The following is a 25,810-nucleotide window of genomic DNA, read 5'->3' as shown; positions in this document are numbered from 1 at the left end:
CCTTCAAAAGCATCGAGCCCATATTATTCAGCAGAGCTTTCATGGGAGGCAGGCGCGGTTTCAGGGCCTGACAGCCTGCCTACAACCTGCCGACATCTCGCCTCATTCCTGCAATATGATGAGAAGTTAATGGCTTGGTGTTCCCCCCACGTAGTGCAAAAAGTGGTTCTCTCGCCGCGGCCGACACTTTTCAGGTTCCGCGCCGCACTATAGAAGAGGAGCGGCTCGCGGTGCGAGGCAGGCGGAGGTCGCCACAAGGCGGGCTTGGCACGCGTTTTGGCGCCGCTCACAGAACATCTCAGATAACCTTTCTTAGCTTATGATATCAACTTGTAGACATTGTCAGTAGAACAAAAGGTTTATAATAGATATTATAAATAAATTATACCAGAGAAGTACTGAAAATCATCCGGTAGTTGCTGCAGGCTATTGAGAGCTGAATAAAAAGAATATATAAACCCTTTCTACAGATGAAGCTCTCACCACCCAAGAATTTTGATTAAAGACCTCTTCCCATCCAATTCCCCATTGAAGCCGATAAGCATCCACCCTCCATCAGAATCTGTGTAGGAAATTCCATATGGATACTTGGTAGCGTACCACTGGGCATCTTCGCAAACTATTCCATAGAAGGAGTAAAGATCGATCACAACTCCAACACCACCGGAACCACCGGAACCACCAACGCTTGTCGCGTAGATTATCTGAAAGGGATATCGATATGGTCTAGCTTATATCTAAGTGCTCACCATCGTATCAACCTCAGGATGATCAGCAATATTCTCAGGCCGTGGAACATCTGAGACGGAGAATGCCGAGTAAATTGATGTGAAGGTTCCTTTCACAGTACATGTCAAGTTTCTAACGCATCCAGGTCCTTCGGAGTACAGGATTGTACTACCGGCTGTCAAAAACAAAATTTCTTATCAACTCAAAGATCCCACTCACTCTTGTTACTAAAAATACTTTGAATATCTGGGCACATGGAGCAGGAATCTGCACATCCATGTTCTGCGGTGACGACGATGGCGACGAGTGACATGAAGCCCACGAGGAATCTCATTTTGCTAGTGAAACTAGTGGGGTTTCTGGCCTTTTATCAGAGAATTATATGCAAATTTTGAGGGCTGGTATGCAAATTACATGGAAATGATGTTGGCCACAGAGCCCTCAGTTCGAGGATTTCGAATCTAAAAGTAGGGAAATCTGAATAAAATGAAGCGATGAGAATCCATACTCCTATGGTAGTACCTGTAGATCCCTTGTGATGCCTTAGGGAATCCATGCAGGCGCAAAACCGCAATTTGCAAATGAAAGCAAATCGACAACTTGTCGGTTTGCCGATTTACAGGAAATTTTCAATTCCGACAAGTTGCCGGTTTGCAGACTTGCCGGAAATTTTCAATTCCGGCAATTTCCCGGTTTGCAGATTTGCCGGAAATTTTCAATTCCGACAAGTTGCCGGTTTGCAGATTTACAGGAAGTTTTCAATTCCAGCAAACTCCCGGTTTGCCGATTTACAGGAAGTTTTCAATTCCGGCAAGTTGCCGGTTTGCAGATTTGCCGGAAATTTTCAATTCCGACAAGTTGCCGGTTTGCCGATTTACAGGAAATTTTCAATTCTGGCAAGTTGACAGTTTGCAGACTTGCCGGAAATTTTCAATTTCGGTAATTTCCCGGTTTGCCGCTTTAAAGGAAATTTTTAATTCCGGCAAGTTGCCGGCTTGCAGATTGACAGAAAATTTTAAATTCCGGCAATTTCCCGGTTTGCCGATTTACAGGAAATTTTCCATTCCAGGAAGTTGCCGGTTTGCAGATTTGCCGAGAATTGTCAATTCCGGCAATTTCCCGGTTTGCCGATTTACAGGAAATTGTCAATTCCGGCAAGTTGCCGGTTTGCAGATGTGCCCGGAATTGTCAATTCCGGCAACTTGCCGGTTTGCCGATTTAAAGGAAATTTTTAATTCCGGCAAGTTGCCGTTTTGCCGATTTACAGGAAATTTTCAATTCCGGCAATTTCCCGGTTTGCCGATTTACAGGAAATTTTCAATTCCGACAATTTCCCGGTTTGCCGATTTACAGGAAATTGTCAATTCCGGCAAGTTGCCGGTTTGCCGATTTACAGGAAATTTTCAACTCCGGCAAGTTGCTGGTTTGCAGTTTGCCGAGAATTGTCAATTCCGGCAAGTTGCCAATTTGCCGGAATCTACGATGGTCTCTGCTCAACCGCTTACACGTAGTATTCCGTCTCCTACAACGTACCCTCTGGGTTATTTGTAGCCTTGCGTATAGCCTGAGGTGTTCCTCCCGTCCGCCTAACCGTCTGCGTCTCTACTATCTCTCGTGTTTTCTATATAAAACCGATTACACGGTGGTCATTTCTCTAGTTTTTTTCACGTAATTTTTTTATTTGCGCTTTTCTTTTCAATTAATTCATTTCAAAATATTTAGCCATTCGAAATGCTCGCCTCTCGCCGTCTTCTTCCACAAATCTCGAGCCGAGCACTTTCCACGTCACCGGCTCTGAAATCGTCGGAAATTTCGGTCAAGGAGGAGCGCCCGTATGTGTATAATGTGAAGCTCAATCGTCCCGCCAAGTTGAACACGTTTACGATGGATATGTGGAGGTAAATTTGAAAAAAAAACATATTTTTTGGTGGCCGAAGTTTTGCACAAATTCTCGGTCATTTTTCGAATTTTTTCTATGATAATACATAATTTTTTGCAGAGAATTCAAAAAAGCAATCGACAGCCTTGCCGATGACCCAAAATGCCGCTCAATCATCATCTCCGGAGAGGGAAAGGCATTTTGCGCTGGAATCGACATTGCTCACGGGCTCTCCGACATCTTACGTATAATTCAAGACGATACAATTGAAGTTGGACGTAAAGGGCGGCTTGTTCGCAAGTTTATCGGCGAAATTCAGGACTGCTATACTGCGTTGGAGGTTTTGAATTTTCCGATTTTTTAAACCGGAAATTTATTGATTTTTCCCGGATTTTTCAGAGATGCCCAAAACCAATTATCGCCTCAATTCATTCACATTGCCTTGGAGCTGGAATCGATCTTATCACCGCGTGCGATATTCGAGTAGCTTCACAGGATGCGATTTTCTCGATTAGAGTTAGTTTTCGAAACTTTTTCTCGGGAAAAATCGAAAAAATCAGCCGAAAATTGGCAAAAATTCATAATCGATTTACGGCGCGTTGCGTGTCGCCTCGCGGCTTGTCCGTGTGGAGTACACGACGTAGCCCGTGGGAAATTGTCGCTGGAGCGCGAAAAACGCTATGAGGAACCCCTTTGGGTAGGGCTTTTATGTGGGCGCCGGTAAGGTGCCTCCGCCGGCCTTACCGGCACCGCCACCTGCGCTTCATGTGTAGTGCAGCGCGGAACCCCGAAAGTGTCGGCCGCTGCCAAATAACTACCTTTCGCACGCCAAAACAGCGCACGTGGCGTCAGGCTGTCCCATTACGGCTTGATCTACAAGAAATGCGGGAATTGTTCTCCAATAATATGTGACGCCAGGACACTCTTTACCATGCGAAATCAGTTAAGAAATCTGCGTCTAAATCTGTGTCCAAATTCCCGCAATTCTCGTAGATCAAAACTAAATGGGACACGACGGCGAGGGCCGGCAAGCGTGAAGCAGGCGTAGGCGCCGACGCCACGCCGCCCCCACAAGGAAGCCCTTCCTTTCCTAAAAATGTGCAAACAAGTTGAAAACCAATTTAACGCTGTACAAGTCGCCAAAAATCGATTTTCCATCCAATTTTTCCCAAAAACCTAAAAAATCTTCCAGGAAGTCGACGTTGGTCTTGCCGCCGACATCGGCACCCTCAACCGGATCCAGAAGGTCGTCGGAAACGACAGTTGGACGCGTGACGTCGCATTCACCGCCCGTGACTTCGGCGCCGACGAGGCTCTCCGCTTCGGGCTCATCTCGAGAATCTACGACGATCGTCAGTCACTTCTCGAAAATTCGATCGATATGGCCGCCCGTATCGCCGAAAAGAGCCCGATCGCCGTGCAGGGAACCAAGGAAACGTTGAACTACGCCCGCGAGCACTCGACCGACGATTCGCTGAACTTTATCAAGACGTGGAATATGAGCCAGCTCCTGTCGACGGATCTGTTGAGCAGTGCGATGGCGGTGATGAATAAGAAGAAGGCAACCTATGAGGATGTTTGAAATTATTGATTTTTTCCCGTTTTTTAATGTATTTCCTCAAAAATTTCATCAAAATTAGTCAGGTTCTATGTAAATCTCGTGTAAAATAAATGTATTCTGGAGTGAGGCAAGCGCGCTCTGATGATAAAAAAGCTCGACTTTGTAAAGTTTCGGTACAGTGCAAAAGCGCCCCATTGAGAAAAGTGTTGTTTTTTGCAGAAAACGCGCTTTTTTCGAAAAACAAAATTGGGGCGAATCGATTTTTCGAGCGAAAATGGTTGTTTTTTTTAAACATAGATAAAAATGCGCTCTATTGAAAAATATGCTTTTCTGCGGAAATTCAAAAATTCGCTCGATGAAAACGCGCTCCAACGTATAAAATTCCTGGAGCTCAAAATAATAATAAAAAACTCGAAAAAGTTTACAAATCTTAAGAAAAAAGACGAAATGGCACATTCCCAACAAAAAAAGCAGAAAAACACAGTGCCCAAAGACGCATTCTGGCAAAAAAGTCGGGCAAAAATTCCATGAAAAATTGGCCTAAAATTGCCCAAAAAAGCAACATTTTTAAAAAATAGTGGTAAAATGTTTTGCGGGTTGTAATGACCCCGAGCCTCATTATAAAACAATTTTTTTCGTCAATCTATTTGTCAGTACTTGAAAAATAATTTATTAAATTCTCAACCCAAATTTAAAGTATTATGGTCTCTTTCCACACACATATCCGCGAGTCTTTCGAGCCTCGTTTTTTTGATTAAAAGTAGCACGGCAATTGACATCCTCCATGGTGGCAGCCATGTACTTTCCATTGGCCTCAACGTACGACGTCGAGGCGGCAAGCAGTAGAGCACAATTCTGGTTGAGAGCTCCATTATCTGGCTGCCCGTCTTGGAAAACCATGCCCACTGTTCCAAGCGCTGATTTGTCAGTTCATTCAAAGGAGGTCTTTTGGCCACAGGCCGCGGTGATCCGCTGTCTGAGACAAGCCTGTTTTCTTTTGATTCCAATCCAAATAGAACCACTTGGTTGGGAGATTTGGCCGAGAAGAGATGCTAAATTTGGAAATTAAAAGCGTCGGCTTGAGTTTATCAGGGCTTCCATGAAGGCGCCAAGACGCCTGCTGCGCCCGCCGACCTCCGCGCCTTGAGTTAAGCGCTGCGCGGAACCCGAAACTTGTCGGCTGCGGCTTTCTACGAAGGCGGTACTCTCGCCCGCCCGCACCAGACCACGCCTCACACTCCCCACACCACAGCTTCGCAGACCTGCGCAGCGTCGGCCGCAGTACACACAGGGTGATTGGGCGCGTGCGTGGAGTGTGCAGGAGTAGGGCGGGTGTGCACTATTCGCGCCTCGCCTTCGTGGAAGGCCTACTATGCGGTGCTAACACCAAGCCCTTGATTTCAACCCGGAATGCTGGAATGAGGTTGGAGGCAGGCGTCAGGCCCTGACATCGCGCCTGCCTTTCATGGAAGCCCTGGAGTTTACATACCCTGCATATGCAATGCCTCGTCCTTGTGCTGAATACTGGAGAGAGTTGCTCCGACGGCTTGGCACGCTTTTTCGGCGTCGGCTTGATACTCGTGGAATCCAGTGAAAACCTAAATTATTTTTATTATTATTTTTTTAGGAAACCAATCTCTCTAAAATGCTCACTTTCATGCACCATCCTCCAGTTGGTCGATCGAAGAACTTCCATCCTGGCTGACACGTTTTGGGTTGCTGTCCGCAAGCATAACCTCCTGTCTTACGAGCCGCGTTTGCCGCATGAAAAGTGGCAATACAATTGACATCTTCCATTTGTGCAGCATAATATGTTCCTCCTGCTTTAATGGTTGGTGTTCTGGAAGCCAAAAGCAGTGCACAGTCCTGGTTTAGGGCTTTGCCACCGTTGTCCGGCTGTCCTTTTTGGAAAACCATGCCGTTTACTCCATCGGCTGAGTCGTCTGTCCATTCGAACGATTGTGTTCTTGTGCAGGTGGCATCTTGTGGTTTACCGACACATGATGCTTTTCTCTTGATTCCAATCCATACCGAGGCACTAGGCTGTTTGATTTGCGATAGAAGAGATGCTGAAAGAAATTTGAAATTTGTGAGATTCTTCCAGGACTTACATTGAATATACAAGGCTTCATCCTGGTTTTGAAGCCCAGTGAGAGCTCCTCCAGCGGCTTGACAAGCCCGTTCAGCATCGATCTGGGCGGCAAAGTATCCAGTAAATACCTTAAACAATGATCAACTGATATATGGAGATAATTTACGACGGCTCAACAAACCTTGATGCACCATGGGCCCGATGGTCGGTTGAAACGCTTGTAGCCAGGTTCACAGGCGGCTGCTGGTGCTGGTGAACTAGCAACAGTCACGCCAGTAGATGCAGTGGATCCTCCAGCAGCGGTTGTTGCAGTTGATCCTCCAGCAGCGGTTGATGCAGTGGATCCTCCAGCAGCAGTTGATGCAGTGGATCCTCCAGCAGCGGTTGTTGCAGTTGATCCTCCAGCAGCGGTTGTTGCAGTTGATCCTCCAGCAGCGGTTGATGCAGTGGATCCTCCAGCAGCAGTTGATGCAGTGGATCCTCCAGCAGCGGTTGTTGCAGTTGATCCTCCAGCAGCAGTTGATGCAGTGGATCCTCCAGCAGCGGTTGTTGCAGTTGATCCTCCAGCAGCGGTTGTTGCAGTTGATCCTCCAGCAGCGGTTGATGCAGTTGATCCTCCAGCAGCGGTTGATGCAGTGGATCCTCCAGCAGCGGTTGTTGCAGTTGATCCTCCAGCAGCGGTTGTTGCAGTTGATCCTCCAGCAGCGGTTGATGCAGTGGATCCTCCAGCAGCAGTTGATGCAGTGGATCCTCCAGCAGCGGTTGTTGCAGTTGATCCTCCAGCAGCAGTTGATGCAGTGGATCCTCCAGCAGCGGTTGTTGCAGTTGATCCTCCAGCAGCGGTTGTTGCAGTTGATCCTCCAGCAGCGGTTGATGCAGTTGATCCTCCAGCAGCAGTTGATGCAGTGGATCCTCCAGCAGCAGTTGATGCAGTGGATCCTCCAGCAGCGGTTGTTGCAGTTGATCCTCCAGCAGCAGTTGATGCAGTGGATCCTCCAGCAGCGGTTGTTGCAGTTGATCCTCCAGCAGCGGTTGTTGCAGTTGATCCTCCAGCAGCGGTTGATGCAGTGGATCCTCCAGCAGCAGTTGATGCAGTGGATCCTCCAGCAGCGGTTGATACAGTAGATCCTCCAGCAGCAGTTGTTGAAGTTGATCCTCCAGCAGCAGTTGATGCAGTGGATCCTCCAGCAGCAGTTGTTGAAGTTGATCCTCCGGCAGCGGTTGATGCAGTTGTAGATCCTGATGAAGTGGAAGCAACCGTAGTAGTTGTTACGGTACTAGTTGATGTATCCTGAGACAATGCTCCTGCCATCAGGAGCACAAGCAGAAAAATTGATGAAAAAGTTGGAGTAAACATAATTAGTTGTTCATTTCCAATTTCTTATGATCTCATTTTATACCATCTTGGTTGGTGCATTCTTGTGACGTTGAATAAGCTTTGTTATCATTATCATTGCAATCGGAAACAGTGAGTGAATGTTTTCAAAAACATACAATGATGGTATGTATTTAACAATTACAGTGGAATCTCATATGTTGGATGTTTGTCAAGTCTACCGAGAACTTTTCCAGAATCAAAAACCCACAATTGAATTGCGTTTGAGCGGTGGTTTCGGACGTGTGGCTTATCGCAAACCGTCTTTTTTCCGGCAAATCGGCAAATCGGCAAATTGTCGAATTTTAAAATTTTCGGCAAAGCGTCAAACCGAAAAATTGCCGGAATTGAAAGTTTTCGGCAAATATGCAAACCGACAAATGGCCGAAATTTAAAATTTCTGGCAAATCGGCAAACTGGTAATTTGCCGAAACTGGAAACTTCTGGCAAATGGGCAAAGCGGAAAATAGTCGAAATTTAATACTTGCCGGAAAAACGGCAATTGCCGAAACTTTTCAGCAACTTGTGGTTTTGCACATTTTTTTTGGAAATTTCAGAAGTTTTTTCTATGAATGTTTCTACATATATTTTGAAAAGTAAGCAAATTATATGAAAACATCTAAAGAAAACGGCAAAAATTTCAAAAAGGTATAGTTTTATGTGTTTCCGTCTTATAAAACACCCCTTGTAAACATTTCCGGCAAATCTGATATCCGGCAAATCGGCAAGTTGCCCTAATTGAAAATTTCCGGCAAACCGAAAGTTACCGAAATTGGAAAATTCCGGCAAATCGGCAGACCGGCAAATTTCCAGAATTGAAAAATTCCGACAAATCGGCAAACCGGAAAATTGCCGAAATTGAACATTTCCGGGAAACCTGCAAACCGGAAAATTGTCGGAATTGAAAATTCCGGCAAATGGGTAAACCGACAAGTTGGCCAATTTGAAAACTTCTAGCAAATGGGCTAACCGGCAAATTGCCGAAATTTTAAATTTCCGGCGAAATTGGCAAACTGGCAATTTGCCGTATTGAGAAATATATTGAGAAATTTCGGCAAATTGATAAACCAGCAAGTTGGCGGAACTGAAAAATTCCGGCAAACCGGCAAACCGGCTAATTGCCAAAATTGAAAACTTCCGGCAAATGGGCAAGTCGGCAGATTGCCGAAATTGAAAACTTCCGGCAAATTAAAGCGAGAACTTGTCATTAGGGTAGCGCTAAAAAAACTTCTGTTCAAATTATGCATGACTTTCCATGATATTATTTATTTAACTCAATCAAATGCCAAAAATTATAAAGTAAAAGGAAATTAAAGTGGTTTTCCACAAACGTATCCGCGTGTCCTACGGGCTTCATTAGATGCGACAAAGTTGGCAACACAAGGAACATCTTCCATAGTAGCTGCATAGAAACGTCCTCGTGCATCAATGTAAGGTTGCGATGAAGCCAAAAGCAATGCACAATTCTGGTTCAAAGCTGTGACTCCGTTGTCAGGTTGTCCAGCCTGGAAGACCATACCACCGACTCCACTAGCAGAGTTGTCGGTCCATTCGAAGGAAGTTGTTGGGGTGCCTGAAGCGGTAAGTCCTTTTCCCAAACATTCAGCTTTTCTTTGAATTCCAATCCACACAGATCCACTGGCTTGTGAGATTCGGGCAAGGAGAGCGTCTGAAAAACAAATAGAGGTAATAGGGGTTCTGAGTTTTAATGCAAACTTTGAATGAAAATGGCTTCTTCCTTGTTTTCAAGGCCGGAAAGAGTTGCTCCAACATCTTTACAAGCAGCCTCGGCATCAACTTTAGCGGCATGGAATCCAGTGAAAACCTGAAACAAAAAAAACTTTTTACAGTTCGGCAACTTTGGCAATTGCCCGTTGCCGAAACATTTAGAGTTTGGCAAGTTCGGCAATTTCCGGTTGCCGAAATTTTTTGGAGTTCAGCAACTTCGGCAATTGTTGGTTGCCGAAATGTTTGGGTTCGGCAACTTCGGCAATTGCCGGTTGCCAAAATTTTTAGAGTTCGGCAACTTCGGCAATTACCGGTTGCCGAAATGCTTAGAGTTCGGCAAGTTCGGCAATTGCCATTTGCCAAAATTTTTAGAGTTGAGCAAGTTCGACAATTGCCGGTTGCCAAATTTTTTTAGAGTTCGGCAACTTCGGCAATTACCGGTTGCCGAAATGCTTAGAGTTCGGCAAGTTCGGCAATTGCCATTTGCCAAAATTTTTAGAGTTGAGCAAGTTCGACAATTGCCGGTTGCCAAATTTTTTTAGAGTTCGGCAACTTTGGCAACTGCCGGGTGCCGGAATTTTTAGAGTTCGGCAACTTCGGCAATTACCGGTTGCCTAACGCTCAAAAATGCCTGTTGCCGAAAAGTTGCCGAAATTTTTTTGGGTTCGGCAAGTTCGGCAACTGCCGGTTGCCGCCGAAAATTCAGGTTGCCGCACAACCCTGATGTGTACTGACTTTCATGCACCATCCTCCGCTTTGTCGGTCAAAGAACTTCCAGCCAGGTTGACACTTATTCGGTTTTCCACAAGCGTATCCAGATGTCTTACGAGCCATGTTTCCTGGGACAAATGTTGCATTGCAGTGAACGTCTTCCATTTGTGCAGCATAATAACGTCCTCCTGCATCGATAAAGGGTTTCGATGAAGCAAGGAGAAGTGCACAGTTCTGGTTCAAGGCTCTGCCTCCGTTGTCAGGTTGTCCACGTTGGAATACAAAACCATCAACTCCAGTTGCTGACTTATCAGTCCATCGGAAAGCCGTATTTTTGTTGCATTGAGCGCTGAGTGGCTTTCTGTTGCAAGCAGGAGTTCTGTGAATCCCAATCCACACTGATCCACTTGGAGCTGACATTTCAGAAAGCATAGATGCTGAAACAAGATATAAGTTTCCAAAACTACAGTTATCCTACAGTACTCGTACAGTACCTCTACAGTACTACTACAGTAGCCCAGTACAGAGTTTTGGAAACAAGAGAAACAAGAGAAGTAGGGAGAGTTTCGATACTCACATTGGATGAACAATGCTTCAGCCTTATTCTGAAGTCCTGTTAGAGTTGCAGCACCGTTCGCCTGACAAGCATTCTCTGCGTGTTCCTTTAATGCAAAGTAACCAGGGAAGACCTGAAATATTGGGGATTACAGGATTTCATGTACACTCAGATAACCTTAATGCACCATCCACCTGATGGTCTATTGAAGAACTTCCAGCCAAGCTCGCATCCGTTATTAACAGGAGGTTGGGTTGGTGGGGCTGGGGAAGAAGGTACAACCGATGTTGCTCCAGCAACAGTTGACGCTGTGGATCCTCCAGCAGCGGTTGATGCAGTGGATCCTCCAGCAGCAGTTGATGCAGTAGATCCTCCAGCAGCAGTTGATCCAGTGGGTCCTCCAGCAGCAGTTGATGCAGTAGATCCTCCAGCAGCAGTTGTTGAAGTTGATCCTCCAGCAGCAGTTGATGCAGTGGATCCTCCAGCAGCAGTTGTTGAAGTTGATCCTCCGGCAGCGGTTGATGCAGTTGTAGATCCTGATGAAGTGGAAGCAACCGTAGTAGTTGTTACGGTACTAGTTGATGGTACTGTTGTCGTGGAAGTTGCGGTGGTCTGAAACTCTGAATTTTAGAACATAAATTAGAAGTTTTTGAACTAACCGTAGGGTCTTGTGCCCATGAATTAACCACAAGAAGGCAGAGAAGAAGGAATGATTTGAAGGTCGGAGAGAACATTTTGAGTTGTTCAAGCCTGATTATTTCCACCGAAAGAGCTTCTTTTATACTTCGTAATTCAACGTGTATTTTATCACTATTGTGTCAAAATTACAGATAACAATGCTCTTATCATGATGCCGGAAACAAACAGTTACTGTTTTTGAAAACATAACTTGAGGGGTAAGGCTTGAAAACTGCATTATGAATAAGCCGTCGTGGCCATCAAAAACTTATTGTATTTGAAAAATGCTTGAGCCAACATTTCTTCGACACCTGCTGCTACATGGCATAAGTCCTATGCTTGATGTACCTGTAAAAATAAAAAGACTTTGCTATGAACTTTCATTTTTACATTTCAATCACAGGTGGGCGGCAAACGATTTTTTCCGGCAAATCGGCAAATTGCCGGAATTGAAAATTTCTGGCAAATCGGGAAACCGGAAAATTGCTGAAATTGAAAATTTCCTGCAAATCGTCAAATTGCCGGAATTAAAATTTCCAGAAAATAAGCAAATTGCCGACATTGAAAAATTCCAGAAAATCGGCAAATTGCCGGAATTGAAAATTTCTGGCAAATTGGTAAAATTGCCGATTTTTTCCGACAAATCAGCAAGCCGGCAATTTGCCGAAATTGCAAATTTTCGGCAAATCGGCAAACTGACAGCCGATTTTTCCAGCAAATCGTCAAATTGTCGGAATTGAAATTTTCTGGCAAACTGGCAAAGCGCACAAAATGCCGATTTGTCGTATTCCCTGAAAACGGGGGTTGCCAAAAATTTCGGCAAACCGGCAATTAGCCGAAAATGAAAATTTCCGGCAAATCGGCAAACCGGCAAATTGCCGATTTGCCGTTTGCCAGAAATCAATGAATTCCAATCATTCCATCTAGTCTAGACATGTTTTTAACACCGAAACACTGATTAAATGGTTCGCTATCAAAAACAGTATCCTTATCACAAACAGTCACCCTTCCGGAAGCAAACAGTGAATAGACACAAGGGCAGAACAGTAGCATATAAGGAGCTGAGCACATTGGAAACTCTGCCTTGGAAAATGGTCAGTGCGAAATTGCCGGAAATTATGCCGGATTACTCCAACAATGTTCAACATAACCAAGTGTCATATTTGCGAAAATGAAGCTTTTACATTGGTTCCTACACAAGTCAGCACTTTACATTATCAAAAACCAACTCTAATTTTCGAGCGACGGTGGAAAATTTTAGAACATTTCAGCTGGTCGGGTTATTAGCATTCACATGACACCTTATTTTTAATCATAGTAATACGTCTCATATATGAAAGCTTTTTAATCTTACGCCAATTTAATCATAGTACGCTTGAGAACTAAATTTAAACATTGCCTTAACACTTTACGTTGTCAAAAACCAACCACTGATTTTAGAACAAAATTTCACCTGGCGCCACGTTGGAATATTCAAATGATTTATTGAAACTCTGACCAGACATTATGAATTGTTGTCTGACTTTTCATGCTGCCCGTATTCAAACAAAGGCTATAATTTCCTGGCATTTGCGCTTCTGAAAAATAACTTTGTTTTATTATAACTATTTATTATAACTATTATAGCTATGTCTAACGTTTTAATGCAAAAACAAACTTTAGCTTAATGTTATTTGGGTTTCTAAGGAAGTTATTTCCTATTTTCCATTTTCCATTTACTTGAAACTATGAGCTTCACCTTACCCCCCAATTTTTCCTATTCCGATCCCCTACCGTTCACTTGCAATGAGGACCCTGATGTGGCGCTCTCCATTTTGATATACCTTGTGCAGGCTAGCTATCTAGTTCTCGGTGCTACTCTGAATATTCTAATTATTTGTGCAATTTTTAAATCGAAAAATAAGGAAAAGTATCGGAGCAACTCGTTTTATTATCTGTACACCTCGGAGGCAATTATAGTGAGTTGGCGAAGGAGCTGTTTCAACTCGAAATTCGTATACTTAATTTTTGTAAACTTCCAGAGCATCTATGACACGCTAGTTGCTGCATTTTTCAGCCGCCTTATTGGTAGAGTATCTCCCCTTTGTCCAATTATAGCTCCGTACTTCTTCACCCCATCTATAATCACCAAAACCTATTACACTATGTCCACCTACAACGCAGCATTCAAAACTATTTCTCAAATTGTGATAAGTTTTAATAGAATGACATGTGTTGTACTTCCAGTTAGACATGTTACGGTAACTTTTACAATTTTGAGCATTTATATCTAGAAGTTAGAGTTTCAGTTATGGAAGAGAATATTGCGGCCGGTACTGATTGCTCAATACCTGCTCCCTTTCGGTGTAATCTGGAATATTCTACTATCTAGGGTGTATATCAATCCAAGTGGTTATGGGTTTTCTGTAAATTACAAGGCAGCGATTCCATGGGTAATCTAGGTCTTGTAAATTCTAACTATAAAATTTAGATTTAGCACCTCAACTAACAGATACCACAAACTTAGCTCAACTTTTGGTAAATTGGCTGAGTAGCGACTCAGTTAACCACTGAGATACGGAGTTTTGTCAGTTTAGTGCATAGTTTAGGCTGAAAATTTTAGATAAATACGTAAAATTGCTGTTAAATTAGGATTTTTCACCCACAAACTTCAGAGTTAAACAAGTGAGAGTCAAAATTTTTTAAAGTTGACTTCTAAAGTTTTGAAAAAAAAATCTGCTTTCAGGCCAACACCTCTCTCCTGAACCTATTCCACTGTATCCCATGTGTTGTACTGGTTACCATATTCTTTATAGTCACCATATATGGCCTAACAATACTGGAATATAGAATCAAAAACGTTGAGAGATACCTGACAATTTTCACATTGATAATGGGTTTACAGACGACGTTGTTCGCATTTACACAGGTAGGCCGACTTGAAAGGGATACTGTAGGGGGAGAGGTACTGTACAATTTTTAAGGGGAGTACTGTAGAAGTCCTACGAGTGATGGGGTACTGTAGGGATCCTGAGAGGGTTCTAACAAGGAAAGGAAGTCAATCTAGTCCCGGACTTTAAATCGAGACATATGTCATTTGAAAGCTTATGTTTAGACTAGATCACCACAAAAATTTCAGCGGCGGAACTCAACTCTGAACCCCTGAAAGCGCCATCTGAAAGTGCTCCAGTGCATTTTTTTGCTGAATTCTAGGTCAAGTAAATGGCCTTAAAAGTGGCTATGAGCGGTTAAAAATTGTTTTTGTGAACATTTAGGGTCAAACAAACAATGTGGAAGATTTTTGGAAATTTTTATTTTTTTGCAAAAAATCTGAATTTTTTGCGGTCCAGTGGAAGCCAAATTTTTGGTCAAAAAATTTTTTTTTGAAAAATTTTTATTGTTTTCAATGTTTTAAACTATTTTATAAATATTGAAGATAATTTTTGTATATGTAAAATGAATAAATACGAAATAGTATTGAAAACTAGGAGGGCGCAGAGAAAATTTTTCAGATGGCGCTTTCAGGGGTTCAGAGTTGAGTTCCGCCGCTAAAATTTTTGTGGTAATCTAGGCTAAAAATAAGCTTTCAAATGACATACGTCTCGATTTAAAGTCCGGGACTAGATTGACTTACTTTCCTTGTAAGGAGGTACTGTAGAAGTCCTAGCTGTACTGGTGTACTTTACCGATCCTAAGGGATTAGTAAAGTTTGAAGTAGGATTATTAGAGCTTCCTAATACTGTACCTCTAGGCTTACTTTAGTCCAATAGGCCTAGGAACAATTCTTCAAATAAATAATCCTAAGTCTAAGGCCTTTTCAGATTTATTTTGCCTTCCTTGCTACCTCTATCCCAAGCATCCGCGCAATGATGCTTTCAATCGCATTTCATATATTCGATGTACAACATGTCTACAGCCCAATAGCACTTTTAATCTCAAATCGGGAATTAAGAAACGATATTTTCAGTTCTAACAGGGAGAATGGAGGGTAGCCTGAAAACTGATTTATTGAGATTTTGAATTTATTTCCAGATTTGTTTTTTCCACGTCATCAAATCGGATAAATGTGATGCCAGCCGGGTAGTCTCCAAGTCTCCAAGAAGCCCAAATATTTTTTCTATTTTTTTTTTCATTAAAGGCGACTGGAAGCTAACTTTTTTGAAATCACCGCCTAATTTTGGGAATTAAAAAAAAATATCCTGCCCTTTAGGTACAAGTTACCAAATTTTACCAAATCTGGACCTCCGTGGGGTCAAAAATTCCGAAAATTCCAATATTTTTGGAACTTTAAAAAAAAATTTATGTTGTTCAAAAATATATTAATTTTTGGAATTTCCAGAGTTCCTGAAAACTGAAAACTCCAAAAATTTCAAACGCTTGGAGTTTTTGAAATTTTCCAGTTTTATTGTAAACTGTGGAAATTTGGAAAATTCTAAAAGTTCAAAATTTGAGGAGTTTTTGGAAATTTTTGGAATACTCAATTTTTTCTAATTTTTTGATTATTTGATAATGCTCAAAATTTGTTGATTTTTGGAATTTCGGAAATTTTGGAGTTTTGGAAAGTTTCTGAATATTTAGAAAATTCTAGAAACTCCAAAATTCTCAATTTTTAAACTGTAAAATGGAAATTTGTAAATTTCACAAATTTTGATATTTTTTAAACTCGGAAAAAATATGTTTTCAAAAGTTTATGAAATTTACAGAATTTTTTAAACTTTTCAAAAACCAAATCCTATAAATTTAAACAGTGCCTAAGTTTGAGTATCAAATTAAAGTATCCTGCCCTTTCAATTCGATTTAGGTACACGTTACCAAATTTTATCAAATCTGGTCCTCCGTGGGGTCGAAAATTTCAAAAATTGCAATATTTTTGGAACTTAAAAAAATGTATGTTGTTCAAAAATATTGAAATATTCCAGTTTGTGGAAATTTGGAAAATTCTAAAAGTTCAAAATCTGAGGACTTTTTGGAATTTTTAGAATATTCCTTCTTTTTTTTTAATTTTTTGATTGTTTTGTAATGCTCAAAATTTGTTGATTTTTGAAATTTCAAAAACTATGGAGTTTTGGGAAACTTCTGAATATTTAGAAAATTCTAGAAACTCCAAAATTCTCAACTTTTAAAATGTAAAATGGAAATTTGCAAATTTCACAAATTTTGATATTTTAATATTAATAAAGTAATTATTAATAAAAATAATTTTTCAAAAGTTTATGAAATTTACAGTATTTTTAAAAACTTTTTAAAAAAACCAAAAACTCCAACTCCAAATGTTTGAAATTTTTCAACTAACAAGACTATAGTTGGCATGTTTTATATTATTTCAATCTTCCAATTTCCAAGTTAAGGAATGTAGAAATGTTTTTTTCAATGCCCTGTCGTCAATAAATGTTTCAGCATTCACAAAAGATGATTAATCATATTTATTGTATAAAATATGACTATCATTCTATTAAAGCATTCACAGCTGTTCTTCTGCCAAAAATTCCCCGTCATTATGCTTTTCCTTTGCCTGTTTCTTCTAACTGCACGGAGTTCAGGTCTCCTGCAATTTCCTCGACTTCAAGTTCACAATCAACTTGTGCTCCTTCACAATGTAGTGGCCAGGCACGATGTTCAAATGCTCCTGGCAATTTTTGAGACAACAGATGGTATCTTGAGCTCAGCCTAGCATAGCCTAGCAGAGCCTAGCCTATCATATGTATAACTTTCAGAAGACCTGCCGTATGCTCCTGACTTGATCAATGCTAGCAAGACCGTGTGGATTTCCATAAACTCCGCCGAGTTCACACCGAACAGTGAAATTCTGGCTAACTTGAGCTTCCGGTTGCCACCATCGAATAAGAAATATGAGCATCAATGGTTGATGTCGTCGGTAAGAGTATGATTTTTTTCAGAATTTCAAGGCTAGAGCTAAAGCTAGAGCTATTTTCAGAGCCCCAGCAGCCCAAGCGGGTGGAAAATCTCTGGAGTGGAGCATTTCACCTGGTGCTACGTCGGGATATTTAAATGTGTTGTTGAAGTTTTGTCTGGGTTTCAAAACCAAATCTGATGTTACACGTACACGTAATGTAAAATAATTGGTCGAAAAAAAAGCTCAAAGTATATAATTTCCGCATATGTATGTAGTTGGCATTTTAACTTTTTGAAAATTAATTTGCAGTGTTCAATTTCAAATTCCTATACTATTATATAATACTTCCATAGAAATATCTATGAGCTTCACCTTACCCCCCAATTTTTCCTATTCCGATCCCCTACCGTTCACTTGCAATGAAGACCCAAATGTGGCGCTTTCCATTTTGATCTACCTTGTACAAGCTAGCTATCTAGTTCTTGGAGTTGTTCTGAATATTATGATTATTTATACAATTTTTAAATTGAAAAATAAGGAAAAATACCGAAGTAACTCATTTTATTATCTGTACACCTCGGAGGCAATTATAGTGAATTGGCAAAAGAGCTCCAAGCAAAAGAGCTTCAAAACAGCAGTCTAGAGAGTTCAAGGGCAATTGATATGTCTTCTGAAAGCTGACAAGTTGCACAATTTAGTCATAAAAAATTGCCGGTTGTCGGAAATTTTAAAAACCGGCAAGTGTCGAAATTGCCGGTTTCCGCAAATTTCAAAAGCCAGCAATTGCCAAAACCGGCTTTTTGCGAAAACTTCGAAATCCGAAAATTGCCGATAATTTCGAAACCCGGCAATTGCCGAAAGTTTTAAAAACCAGCAATTGCCGAAATTGTCGGTTTCTGAAAATTTTAAAAACCGGCGTTTCTCAAAATTGCCGATTTCCGATAATTTCAAAAGCCAGCAATTGCCGTAAATTTCAAAAACCGGCAATTGCCGAAAATTTCGAAACCCAGCAATTGCCGGAATTGCCAAATGCCAAAAATTCCAAAAACCAGCAATCGCCAAAATTTCCTTTTTTTCAATTTTCCTGACTTCCAGAGCAGGGGTGTGCGGCAAATTTGCCGATTTGCCGAATTCGGCAAATTAAAAAAAACCAGCAATTTCCGATTTGCCGAGCTCGGCAAATTTCGAAATTTGCCGCACACGTCAAAAATTTGACAGTACAATTTTGACTAAAACTATTGATTTTTTAGCCAAAAATTTAGTAAAATGACACAAAATTGAGCTATTTTGATGCTTAAACAGACATACTACGCGGAACTTATTCAGAAACCAGATGTGTGTTAAGAATTCAGTAGTTTTGGTGCTCCAGAAAACATAAAAAATATCAAATTTTTCCGAGTTAGCGCGGCAAATTTGCCGAATTTGCCGTGCTCGGCAAATATTGAAAAAAGAGATTTGCCGAATTTGCCGAGCTCGGCAAATTTTGAAAAGCCAGCAATTGCCGATTTGCCGAGCTCGGCAATTTTTTCCATTTGCCGCACACCCCTGTTCCAGAGCATCTATGACTCGTTAGTTGCTGCATTCTTTGGTCGCCTTATTAATAGAGTCTCACCACTCTGTCCAGTTTTATCCCCATATTTCTTTACGCCATCCATAATTACCAAAGCCTATTACACTGTGAATACCTACAACGGGGCACACAAGACTATTTCTCAAATCATTATAAGTTTCAATAGAATGACATGTGTTGTACTTCCAGTTAGACATGTTACGGTAACCTTTACAATTCGAGCATTCATAGAAGTTAGATTTTCAGTTATGGAAGAAAATATTGAAGCCGGTACTGATCCTCCAATACCTGCTCCCACTCGGTGTAATCTGGAATATATTGATATCAAGAGTTTATATAAATCCAAGTGGTGTTGGGTTTTCTGTCAACTACAAGGCAGCGATTCCATGGGTAATCTAGGAAATGTCAACGTCTAACAACTAACAATTCTGCATAACTTCCAGGCCAACGTTTCTCTCCTGAACCTATTCCACTGTATCCCATGTGTTGTATTAGTTACCATATTCTTTATTGTCACTATTTATGGCCTAACAATGTTGGAATATAGAATCAAAAATGTAGAGCGATACCTGGCAATTTTCACATTAATAATGGGCTTGCAGACTACAATGTATGCTGTTACGCAGGTTGGTGAACTTCGCCTATTATTCTGAATTGAAATAGGGTTACGTAGCTTTACTGTTTGTAATGTAACAATAGAATTGTATTCTTTTAAAGGTACACTTTTAACTACATACATCCTTACACGTGTCTCCTTACCGTTTGATTTTAGCGGCGAGTTTTTTTCTGGAACTTTTAAGGAATTTTTCAAATATTTACGTTCATGGTAACTGAGAATCCCCATACACTTTTGACGTACTTTTAATCAAGCGCTAAGGTACAACAGGTACATTTCCAGATCTACTTTGCCTTCCTCGCCCCATCTATCCCAAGTATCCGCGCAACCATGGTTTTAATTGCTTTTAATATTTTTGACGTCATGCATGTCTACAGCCCGATAGCACTTTTAATATCAAATTGGGAATTGAGAAACGATATTTTTGGTTCTAAAAGGCAGAATGGGGGGTAACAAGATTACCGATATGCTGCGATTTTTAATTTTTTTTTTCCAGATTTGCTGCATCAACGACGTCAAATCGAATAAGCGTTATACCAATTCAATCCTCTGGGATAGTATGTTAAAAGGTAATGCATCTCGACAATGGCTCACGTCAAGGAATTGCTCATTTTGTTCTCGACTCTGCTAACCTTACCAGCAGCCGAAGCGGATGGAGCCGAGCATTTCACCTGTTGCTACGTCGGAGATATTCACAAGTGCTGAAGTTTTGTCTGCTTTTAATTTTATTTTAGCACAATGAATTTTAGTTCCGAGAAATATTTTAATTCTCACTTTTTATAAATTTCACGCAAGGATATAATTTATAATTTTTTTTTCTCTTTCGCATTTGAGTGTCTGAAAAGTAATTTGCATTGTTCACTTTTGACATCCTATTCTATTTTACTTCCATAGAAAAAACGATGAGCTTCACCTTACCAGTCAACTTCTCCTATGACGATCCCCTACCGTTCACTTGTAAAGAGGACCCTGATGTGGCCTATTCCATTTTTATCTACATTTTTCAAGCTAGCTATCTAGTTCTTGGTGCTACTCTGAATAGTCTAATTATTCATACAATTTTTAAATCCAAAAATAAGGAAAAGTATCGGAGCAACTCGTTTTATTATCTCTACACCTCGGAGGCAATTATGGTGAGTTGATGAAGGATTTCAGGATCCTTACAAATTACTTAGTGATCTTCTTCCAGAGTATCTATGACTCGTTAGTTGCTGCATTCTTTAGCCGCCTTGTTCTAAGAGTCTCTCCTTTGTGTACAATTTTATCTCCATTTTTCTTCACCCCATCTATAATCACCAAAGCCTATTACGCTACGTACAACTACAATTTGGCATTCAAGACTATTTCACAAATTGTGATAAGTTTTAATAGAATGACATGTGTTGTACTACCAATTCGACATGCAACGGTAGGTAGTAAAATATTTGTGATTCAAAGAACCTTGCAAGTTTCAGTTATGGAAAAGAATACTGAAGCCGATACTGATCATTCAACACCTGTTCCCTCTCGGCGTAATCTGGAATATTCTACTATCAAGAGTGTATACTAATCCAAGTGGTTACGGGTTTTCTGTCAACTACAAGGCAGCGATTCCATGGGTAATATTTTTAATGGGTTCATCATTTCAATGCGTACTACTTCCAGGCCAACGTTTCTCTTCTGAACCTGTTCCACTGTATCCCATGTGTTGTACTGGTTACCATATTTTTTATAGTTACTATTTATGGCCTAACAATGTTGGAATATAGAATCAAAAATGTTGAGCGACACCTGACAATATTCACATTAATAATGGGTTTGCAGACGACGTTGTTCGCATTTACACAGGTAGGGCGACTGGAAAGGGATACTGTAGGGGGTCCTGAGAGGATATTGTAGAGATCCTAAGGGGTAGAGGTACTGTACAACTTCTAAGAAGAGTACTGTAGAAGTCCTAAGCGTGATGGGGTATAAGTAGTAATAAAGTACTCTAGGGGGTCCTAAGAGCATCCTAGAAGGGTACTGTAACCCCACATTTCTAGATCATAGTTTTCATAGTTTTCAGGTGAGAATTTCATTTTTTGGAGAATTTTTGAAGCCAATTTTTAACAAATTTCGGGAAAAACGGACAGGTGGAATATTGTAGAGTGTACTGTAAGGGGTCCTAAGAAGATCCCAAGAAGCTACAGTAACCCCGTATCTCTAGATCTACTTTGCCTTCTTCACTGCCTACCTCCCAGGCAGCCAAGCTTTCGTGTAGTTGAAGTTACTGTAGGTCTTGTAAAAGCAAAGTTGTTGGCTGATAACGATGCAGCTTCTGTAACTCGGGTACAGTACTGTAGGTTTCAATGTTTGTTAGCCAATGATTTCAAAAAGTTCCTATTATAATTAGGTCACTACTCTGTCATTTAACTTTTCCGCCATTTCTAGAGATCAAACGGCAACTTGCGTAAAGTGACGACTTTGGTGAAAAGAGCCCTACCGCTCTACAGTAATTGTACTTTATTACTGTCGTGAGCTTCCATGTTACAAAATTTGTAACGCCAAACTACAGTAACTGAACTACTGTACCCGAGAGCTTCAGGGGAAGAAGCTTGTGGTGTAACCGTTTTAGTGTTTCCGGGAACCAAGGCTCCCTCAATTCTCAAAGATCAATTTTTCAGATCTACTTTGCCTTCCTCGCCACCTATATCCCAAGTATTCGCGGGTACATACTCTTACTCGCATTCCACATATTCGATATTCTCCATGTCTACAGCCCGATAGCACTCCTAATATCAAATCGAGAATTAAGAAACGACATTTTCAGATTGAAAAAGGAGAATGGAGGGTATGCAGCTGGCAACAATGAGATTTTATTTTCAAAAAAATAATTTCCAGATTCGTTTCCTCGTCATCAAATCGTATAAATGTTATACCGATTCAATCAAGCCCGCGTAATTGAATTTCATAAAAGTTTCTGAGAGAGTCGAAAGCCCATAATTATCCCTGGCATTTTCTAGTTGTTTTTGTTGTTTTTAGTTCAAATTCTCCCCGCTTCCTTCACTCCTCAACTCACAGAAAACCTTCTCAAATCACCATGAGCTTCACCCTACCCGCCAACTTTTCCTATTCCGATCCCCTTCCGTTCACTTGCAATGAAGACCCGAGCGTAAAGCTTTCCATTCTCTACTACCTGATACAAGCCAGCTATCTAGTTCTCAGTGCTATTCTCAATGTGCTGATTCTTAATACAATTTTCAAGTCGAAAAATAAAGAACATTATCGAAACAACTCGTTTTACATTTTGTATACGACAGAGGCCGTAGTGGTGAGTTTTAGCTCTTTTCTTTAGTAAGCCATTGCCAGGAACGTGAAGCAGTTACCCAAATTGCTGATTTGCCGGAAATTATCAATTCCGGCAATGTTAGCTAGCTAGGAAAGCGGCCCATTGGCAGCTCAAAAGCCCGCGGATGGCTCAAAACGGACCACAGGCGGGCCACAGTTGATCGTCATTTAGGCAGCATTTTGAGTCTCCGTAAGGTCCCGTAGGTCACTGCCAGGCGCCTTTTCAATCTAGTTCAATTCCGGCAATTCGCCGATTTGCTGACTTGCCGGAAATTTTCATTTCCGGCAATTTGCCGATTTGCCGGTATTTTTCAATACCGGCAATTTGTCAATTTGCCGAAAGTTTTCAATTCCGGGCTTGCCGGAAATTTTCAGTTTCGGCAATTTACCGATTTGCCGGAAATTTTCATTTTCGGCAGTTTGCAGATTTGCCGATTAGCCGGAAATTTTCAATTCCGGCAATTTGTCAATTTGCCGATTTGCCGGGAAATTTCGGTTTCGGCACTTTGCCGGCCTACCGAAAATTTTCAATTCCGGCAACTTGTCCATTTTGCCGGAGAACCCCGTTTGCCGCCCACGCCTGCTATGGATGTATTGGCCAGTGTTCCCGAATCCCAAACTTTTGAACTCCTCTTCCAGAACATCTATACCTCCTGTGTCGCTGTATTCTTCAGCCGACTCTTCAGTGACGTCACTCCACTCTGCCCACTCGTTGCACCATACTTCTTCACCCCGTCTATAATTACCAAAGCATATTACACTATCAACCATTATATGCTGGCATTCAAGACTTTATCGCAAATTGCAGTCAGCTTCAATAGAATGACATGTGTTATTCTTCCAGTTCGGCACGTACATGTAAGGAATCGGGGGATTTCAATTCTGACAAAAAACTAGCTGTTTCAGTTATGGAAAAGGATACTATGGCCAATGGTGATTGCTCAATTTGTGCTCCCTCTCGGAGTAATCTGGAATATCCTACTATCTAGGGTGTATATTAATCCAAACGGTGCTGGGTTTTCCGTCAACTACAAGGATGCGATTCCATGGGTACTCATCACCACGTTCTATAAATTACCAGCAGTAGCTTCCAGGCCAACATCTCCTTCCTACACCTATTCCACTGTATCCCATGTGTTGTATTAGTTACCATATTCTTTATAGTCACCATATATGGCCTAACAATACTGGAATATAGAATCAAAAACGTTGAGAGATACCTGACAATTTTCACTTTAATAATGGGTATTCAGACGGCGTTGTTCGCTTTTACGCAGGTAGGCCGACTGGACGGGGGTACTGTAGGGGTCCTAAGAGGTCCTAAGTGGGTACTGTAGGGGTTCAAAGGGAGTACTGTAGGACTCCCAAGGGACCCTAAGTGGGTACTGTAGGGGTCCTCAGCGGATAAGTTAGGGGTCCTAAGAGGTCCTAAAGGGTACTGTAGGGGTCTTAAGGGATCCTAAAAGGGTACTGTAGGGGTTTTAAGAGAGAAGGGGTACTGTAGATCTCATGAAGGAAGACTGTAGGAATCATAAAGTGGTACTCTAGATGTCCTAAGAGGGCACAGGCACTTCTGAGAGAGGGTACTGTAGGACTCCTAAGGATGTATTGTACCGATCCTGAAAGAGGGTGTTTTGTGGGTACTGTAGGGTCCTAAGAGGATATTGTGGAGACCCCAAGGGGTAGAGGTACTGTACAACTTCTAACGGGAGTACTGTAGGACTCCCAAGGGACCCTAAGTGGGTACTGTAGGGGTCCTAAGGGGTCCTAAGGGGGTACTGTTGGACTCCTAAGGGGTACTATATGGATCATAAAGGAACTCCTGCAGAGATCCAATAAGGGGTACTGTAGATATGTTAAACGGAATAGAGGTACTGTAGGTCTCCTAAGGATGTATTGTACCGATCCTAAAGAGGGTGTTGGGGGTACTGTAGGGATCCTAACGGGTTACTGTGGGGGGGGGGGGGGGGCTCGACATTTTCTGAGTTCATTGTGGAAATTCTATTGCTTTAGGGTTAAAATTGATAAAAGTTGGACTAAGAAGTAAATTAAGTATGTTAGTAAAGTTATGGGTAAGTAGTAGTAAGTTGAAGGGTTTTTAGGTAAATTTGAAGATTTTTACTGAAATTTTGGAGTTTTTGGTAGCGAATTCCAATTTTTCGGGTTTTTTTTTGTTGGTAGAAATTCTGGGTTTTCATTCTTAAAATAAATGAAAATGGGCTATTTTGAAGGTTCTTTGGCTGAAATTTCAGATTTTTCTTTGACTTTTGAAGCCACTTTTTTCACGAAATTTCGGGAAAAACGGGCAATTTTAGAGGGGTCCTATAGAGTAGTGTAGAGATGCTAGGAGGTACGGAAAGGGTTCTAACAGGAGGCTACTGTAACCCCAAACTTCCAGATCTACTTTGCCTTCTTCACTGCCTACCTTCCAGGCATCCGAAGTTTCATGTTATTCTCCGCATTTCATATATTTGATCTACTCCATGTCTACAGCCCAATTGCACTTATTATAATGCATCGACAATTGAGAAATGATATTTTTGGATTGAAACAGGAAAATGGAAATGCAAGGTAACTTTTCCCCACGGATTTCTGGCTTCCTCGGGGTAGATTTACGGCGCGTTGCGTGTCGCGTCGCGGCTCTTGTAAAACTAAATGCGATTTGTCCGTGTGGTGTCAGGCTATCCCATCACGGTTTGATCTACAAAAAATGCGGGAATTTTTCGCTGCCCAAAAATATGTGACATTAGCACGCTCTTAATCATGCGAAATCAGTTCCCGCATTTTTTGTAGATCAACGTAGATCAAGCCGAAATCAGACACTCTGACATCACGTGTTTGTCCGTGTGGAGTACACGGCACTTTTGCGGGTAATTGTCAATGGAGCGCGAAAAAAACTCAATGAGGAAGAAGGCCAGAACGCCGCGTGATTTCAGAAATTCAAAATTGTTAAAATAATGATTTTTTTAGATTCGTCTCCTCGTCTTCGCATCGTGTCTCTGCTGTGCAGGTTCCGTCATAGATCTCGAATTTCCCGCCAAAATTTCATCTAAAAATTTGAATTTTATTTTGAATTAGCCCGCCAAAATGCTTTCTAATAAAATTTGAAAATTTGTCCGTGTGGAGTACACACACAGCTTTCACGCAAAAAAAAAACTCTCAAAAATTGCAAAAAT

The 25,810-nt window shown here is 41.4% G+C and overlaps 9 protein-coding genes across 10 annotated transcripts; 6 read left to right on the top strand and 3 right to left on the bottom strand.

Moving 5' to 3' along the window:
* Positions 1 to 342: 342 nt before the first annotated feature.
* On the bottom strand, positions 343 to 1,070 carry Y25C1A.2 (Metalloproteinase inhibitor 2). Its single transcript, NM_062048.3, has 4 exons — positions 949 to 1,070; positions 750 to 904; positions 484 to 704; positions 343 to 436 (listed from the first exon to the last, which is right to left on the bottom strand). Exons 1-4 carry the CDS (start codon positions 1,061 to 1,063, stop codon positions 427 to 429), a joined length of 501 nt encoding a protein of 166 aa, NP_494449.2. The 5' UTR covers positions 1,064 to 1,070; the 3' UTR covers positions 343 to 426.
* Positions 1,071 to 2,435: 1,365 nt separating this feature from the next.
* Positions 2,436 to 4,318, top strand: Y25C1A.13 (Delta(3,5)-Delta(2,4)-dienoyl-CoA isomerase, mitochondrial). The gene is made up of 4 exons (NM_062047.4): positions 2,436 to 2,627; positions 2,729 to 2,948; positions 3,008 to 3,124; positions 3,801 to 4,318. The coding sequence occupies exons 1-4, from the start codon at positions 2,461 to 2,463 to the stop codon at positions 4,188 to 4,190; spliced, it is 894 nt and encodes a 297-aa protein (NP_494448.1). The 5' UTR covers positions 2,436 to 2,460; the 3' UTR covers positions 4,191 to 4,318.
* Positions 4,319 to 5,650: 1,332 nt separating this feature from the next.
* clec-122 (C-type lectin domain-containing protein) lies at positions 5,651 to 7,618 on the bottom strand (the record flags this gene model as incomplete). Its single annotated transcript, NM_062046.1, has 4 exons — positions 5,651 to 5,767; positions 5,823 to 6,238; positions 6,281 to 6,389; positions 6,443 to 7,618. The coding sequence occupies 4 exons, from the start codon at positions 7,616 to 7,618 to the stop codon at positions 5,651 to 5,653; spliced, it is 1,818 nt and encodes a 605-aa protein (NP_494447.1).
* Positions 7,619 to 8,946: 1,328 nt separating this feature from the next.
* clec-121 (C-type lectin domain-containing protein) lies at positions 8,947 to 11,365 on the bottom strand (the record flags this gene model as incomplete). The annotated part of the gene is made up of 6 exons (NM_001330946.1): positions 8,947 to 9,305; positions 9,353 to 9,461; positions 10,100 to 10,512; positions 10,653 to 10,764; positions 10,809 to 11,243; positions 11,291 to 11,365. 6 exons carry the CDS (start codon positions 11,363 to 11,365, stop codon positions 8,947 to 8,949), a joined length of 1,503 nt encoding a protein of 500 aa, NP_001317732.1.
* A 1,671-nt stretch (positions 11,366 to 13,036) lies between these two features.
* srg-24 (Serpentine receptor class gamma) lies at positions 13,037 to 15,280 on the top strand (the record flags this gene model as incomplete). Its single annotated transcript, NM_062044.2, has 5 exons — positions 13,037 to 13,267; positions 13,331 to 13,549; positions 13,598 to 13,741; positions 14,035 to 14,217; positions 15,110 to 15,280. The coding sequence occupies 5 exons, from the start codon at positions 13,037 to 13,039 to the stop codon at positions 15,278 to 15,280; spliced, it is 948 nt and encodes a 315-aa protein (NP_494445.2).
* A 1,466-nt stretch (positions 15,281 to 16,746) lies between these two features.
* Y25C1A.14 (uncharacterized protein) lies at positions 16,747 to 17,697 on the top strand. Its single transcript, NM_001267130.3, has 3 exons — positions 16,747 to 16,939; positions 17,003 to 17,163; positions 17,224 to 17,697. Exons 1-3 carry the CDS (start codon positions 16,786 to 16,788, stop codon positions 17,338 to 17,340), a joined length of 432 nt encoding a protein of 143 aa, NP_001254059.2. The 5' UTR covers positions 16,747 to 16,785; the 3' UTR covers positions 17,341 to 17,697.
* Positions 17,523 to 19,781, top strand: srg-23 (Serpentine receptor class gamma; the record flags this gene model as incomplete). Its single annotated transcript, NM_062043.4, has 5 exons — positions 17,523 to 17,693; positions 18,697 to 18,915; positions 18,959 to 19,102; positions 19,156 to 19,338; positions 19,611 to 19,781. The coding sequence occupies exons 2-5, from the start codon at positions 18,880 to 18,882 to the stop codon at positions 19,779 to 19,781; spliced, it is 534 nt and encodes a 177-aa protein (NP_494444.2). The 5' UTR covers positions 17,523 to 17,693; positions 18,697 to 18,879.
* A 449-nt stretch (positions 19,782 to 20,230) lies between these two features.
* On the top strand, positions 20,231 to 22,180 carry srg-22 (Serpentine receptor class gamma; the record flags this gene model as incomplete). Its single annotated transcript, NM_062042.2, has 5 exons — positions 20,231 to 20,461; positions 20,518 to 20,736; positions 20,783 to 20,926; positions 20,973 to 21,155; positions 21,971 to 22,180. The coding sequence occupies 5 exons, from the start codon at positions 20,231 to 20,233 to the stop codon at positions 22,178 to 22,180; spliced, it is 987 nt and encodes a 328-aa protein (NP_494443.2).
* A 134-nt stretch (positions 22,181 to 22,314) lies between these two features.
* Positions 22,315 to 25,741, top strand: srg-21 (Serpentine receptor class gamma; the record flags this gene model as incomplete). 2 transcript variants are annotated; one of them, NM_001393029.1, is made up of 6 exons in its annotated part: positions 22,315 to 22,617; positions 23,274 to 23,492; positions 23,541 to 23,684; positions 23,729 to 23,911; positions 25,033 to 25,205; positions 25,605 to 25,741. In NM_001393029.1, 6 exons carry the CDS (start codon positions 22,387 to 22,389, stop codon positions 25,654 to 25,656), a joined length of 1,002 nt encoding a protein of 333 aa, NP_001379346.1. The 2 variants fall into 2 exon arrangements, with proteins under 2 accessions (NP_001379346.1, NP_494442.2); NM_062041.2 differs by lacking the exon at positions 25,605 to 25,741 and having other exon boundaries at positions 22,387 to 22,617; positions 25,033 to 25,209.
* Between the last annotated feature and the right edge of the window lie 69 nt (positions 25,742 to 25,810).

Source organism: Caenorhabditis elegans, chromosome II (genome assembly GCF_000002985.6).
Source record: "Caenorhabditis elegans chromosome II".
NCBI lineage: Eukaryota > Metazoa > Nematoda > Chromadorea > Rhabditida > Rhabditidae > Caenorhabditis > Caenorhabditis elegans.
This window is presented reverse-complemented; position numbering and strand designations above follow the sequence as displayed.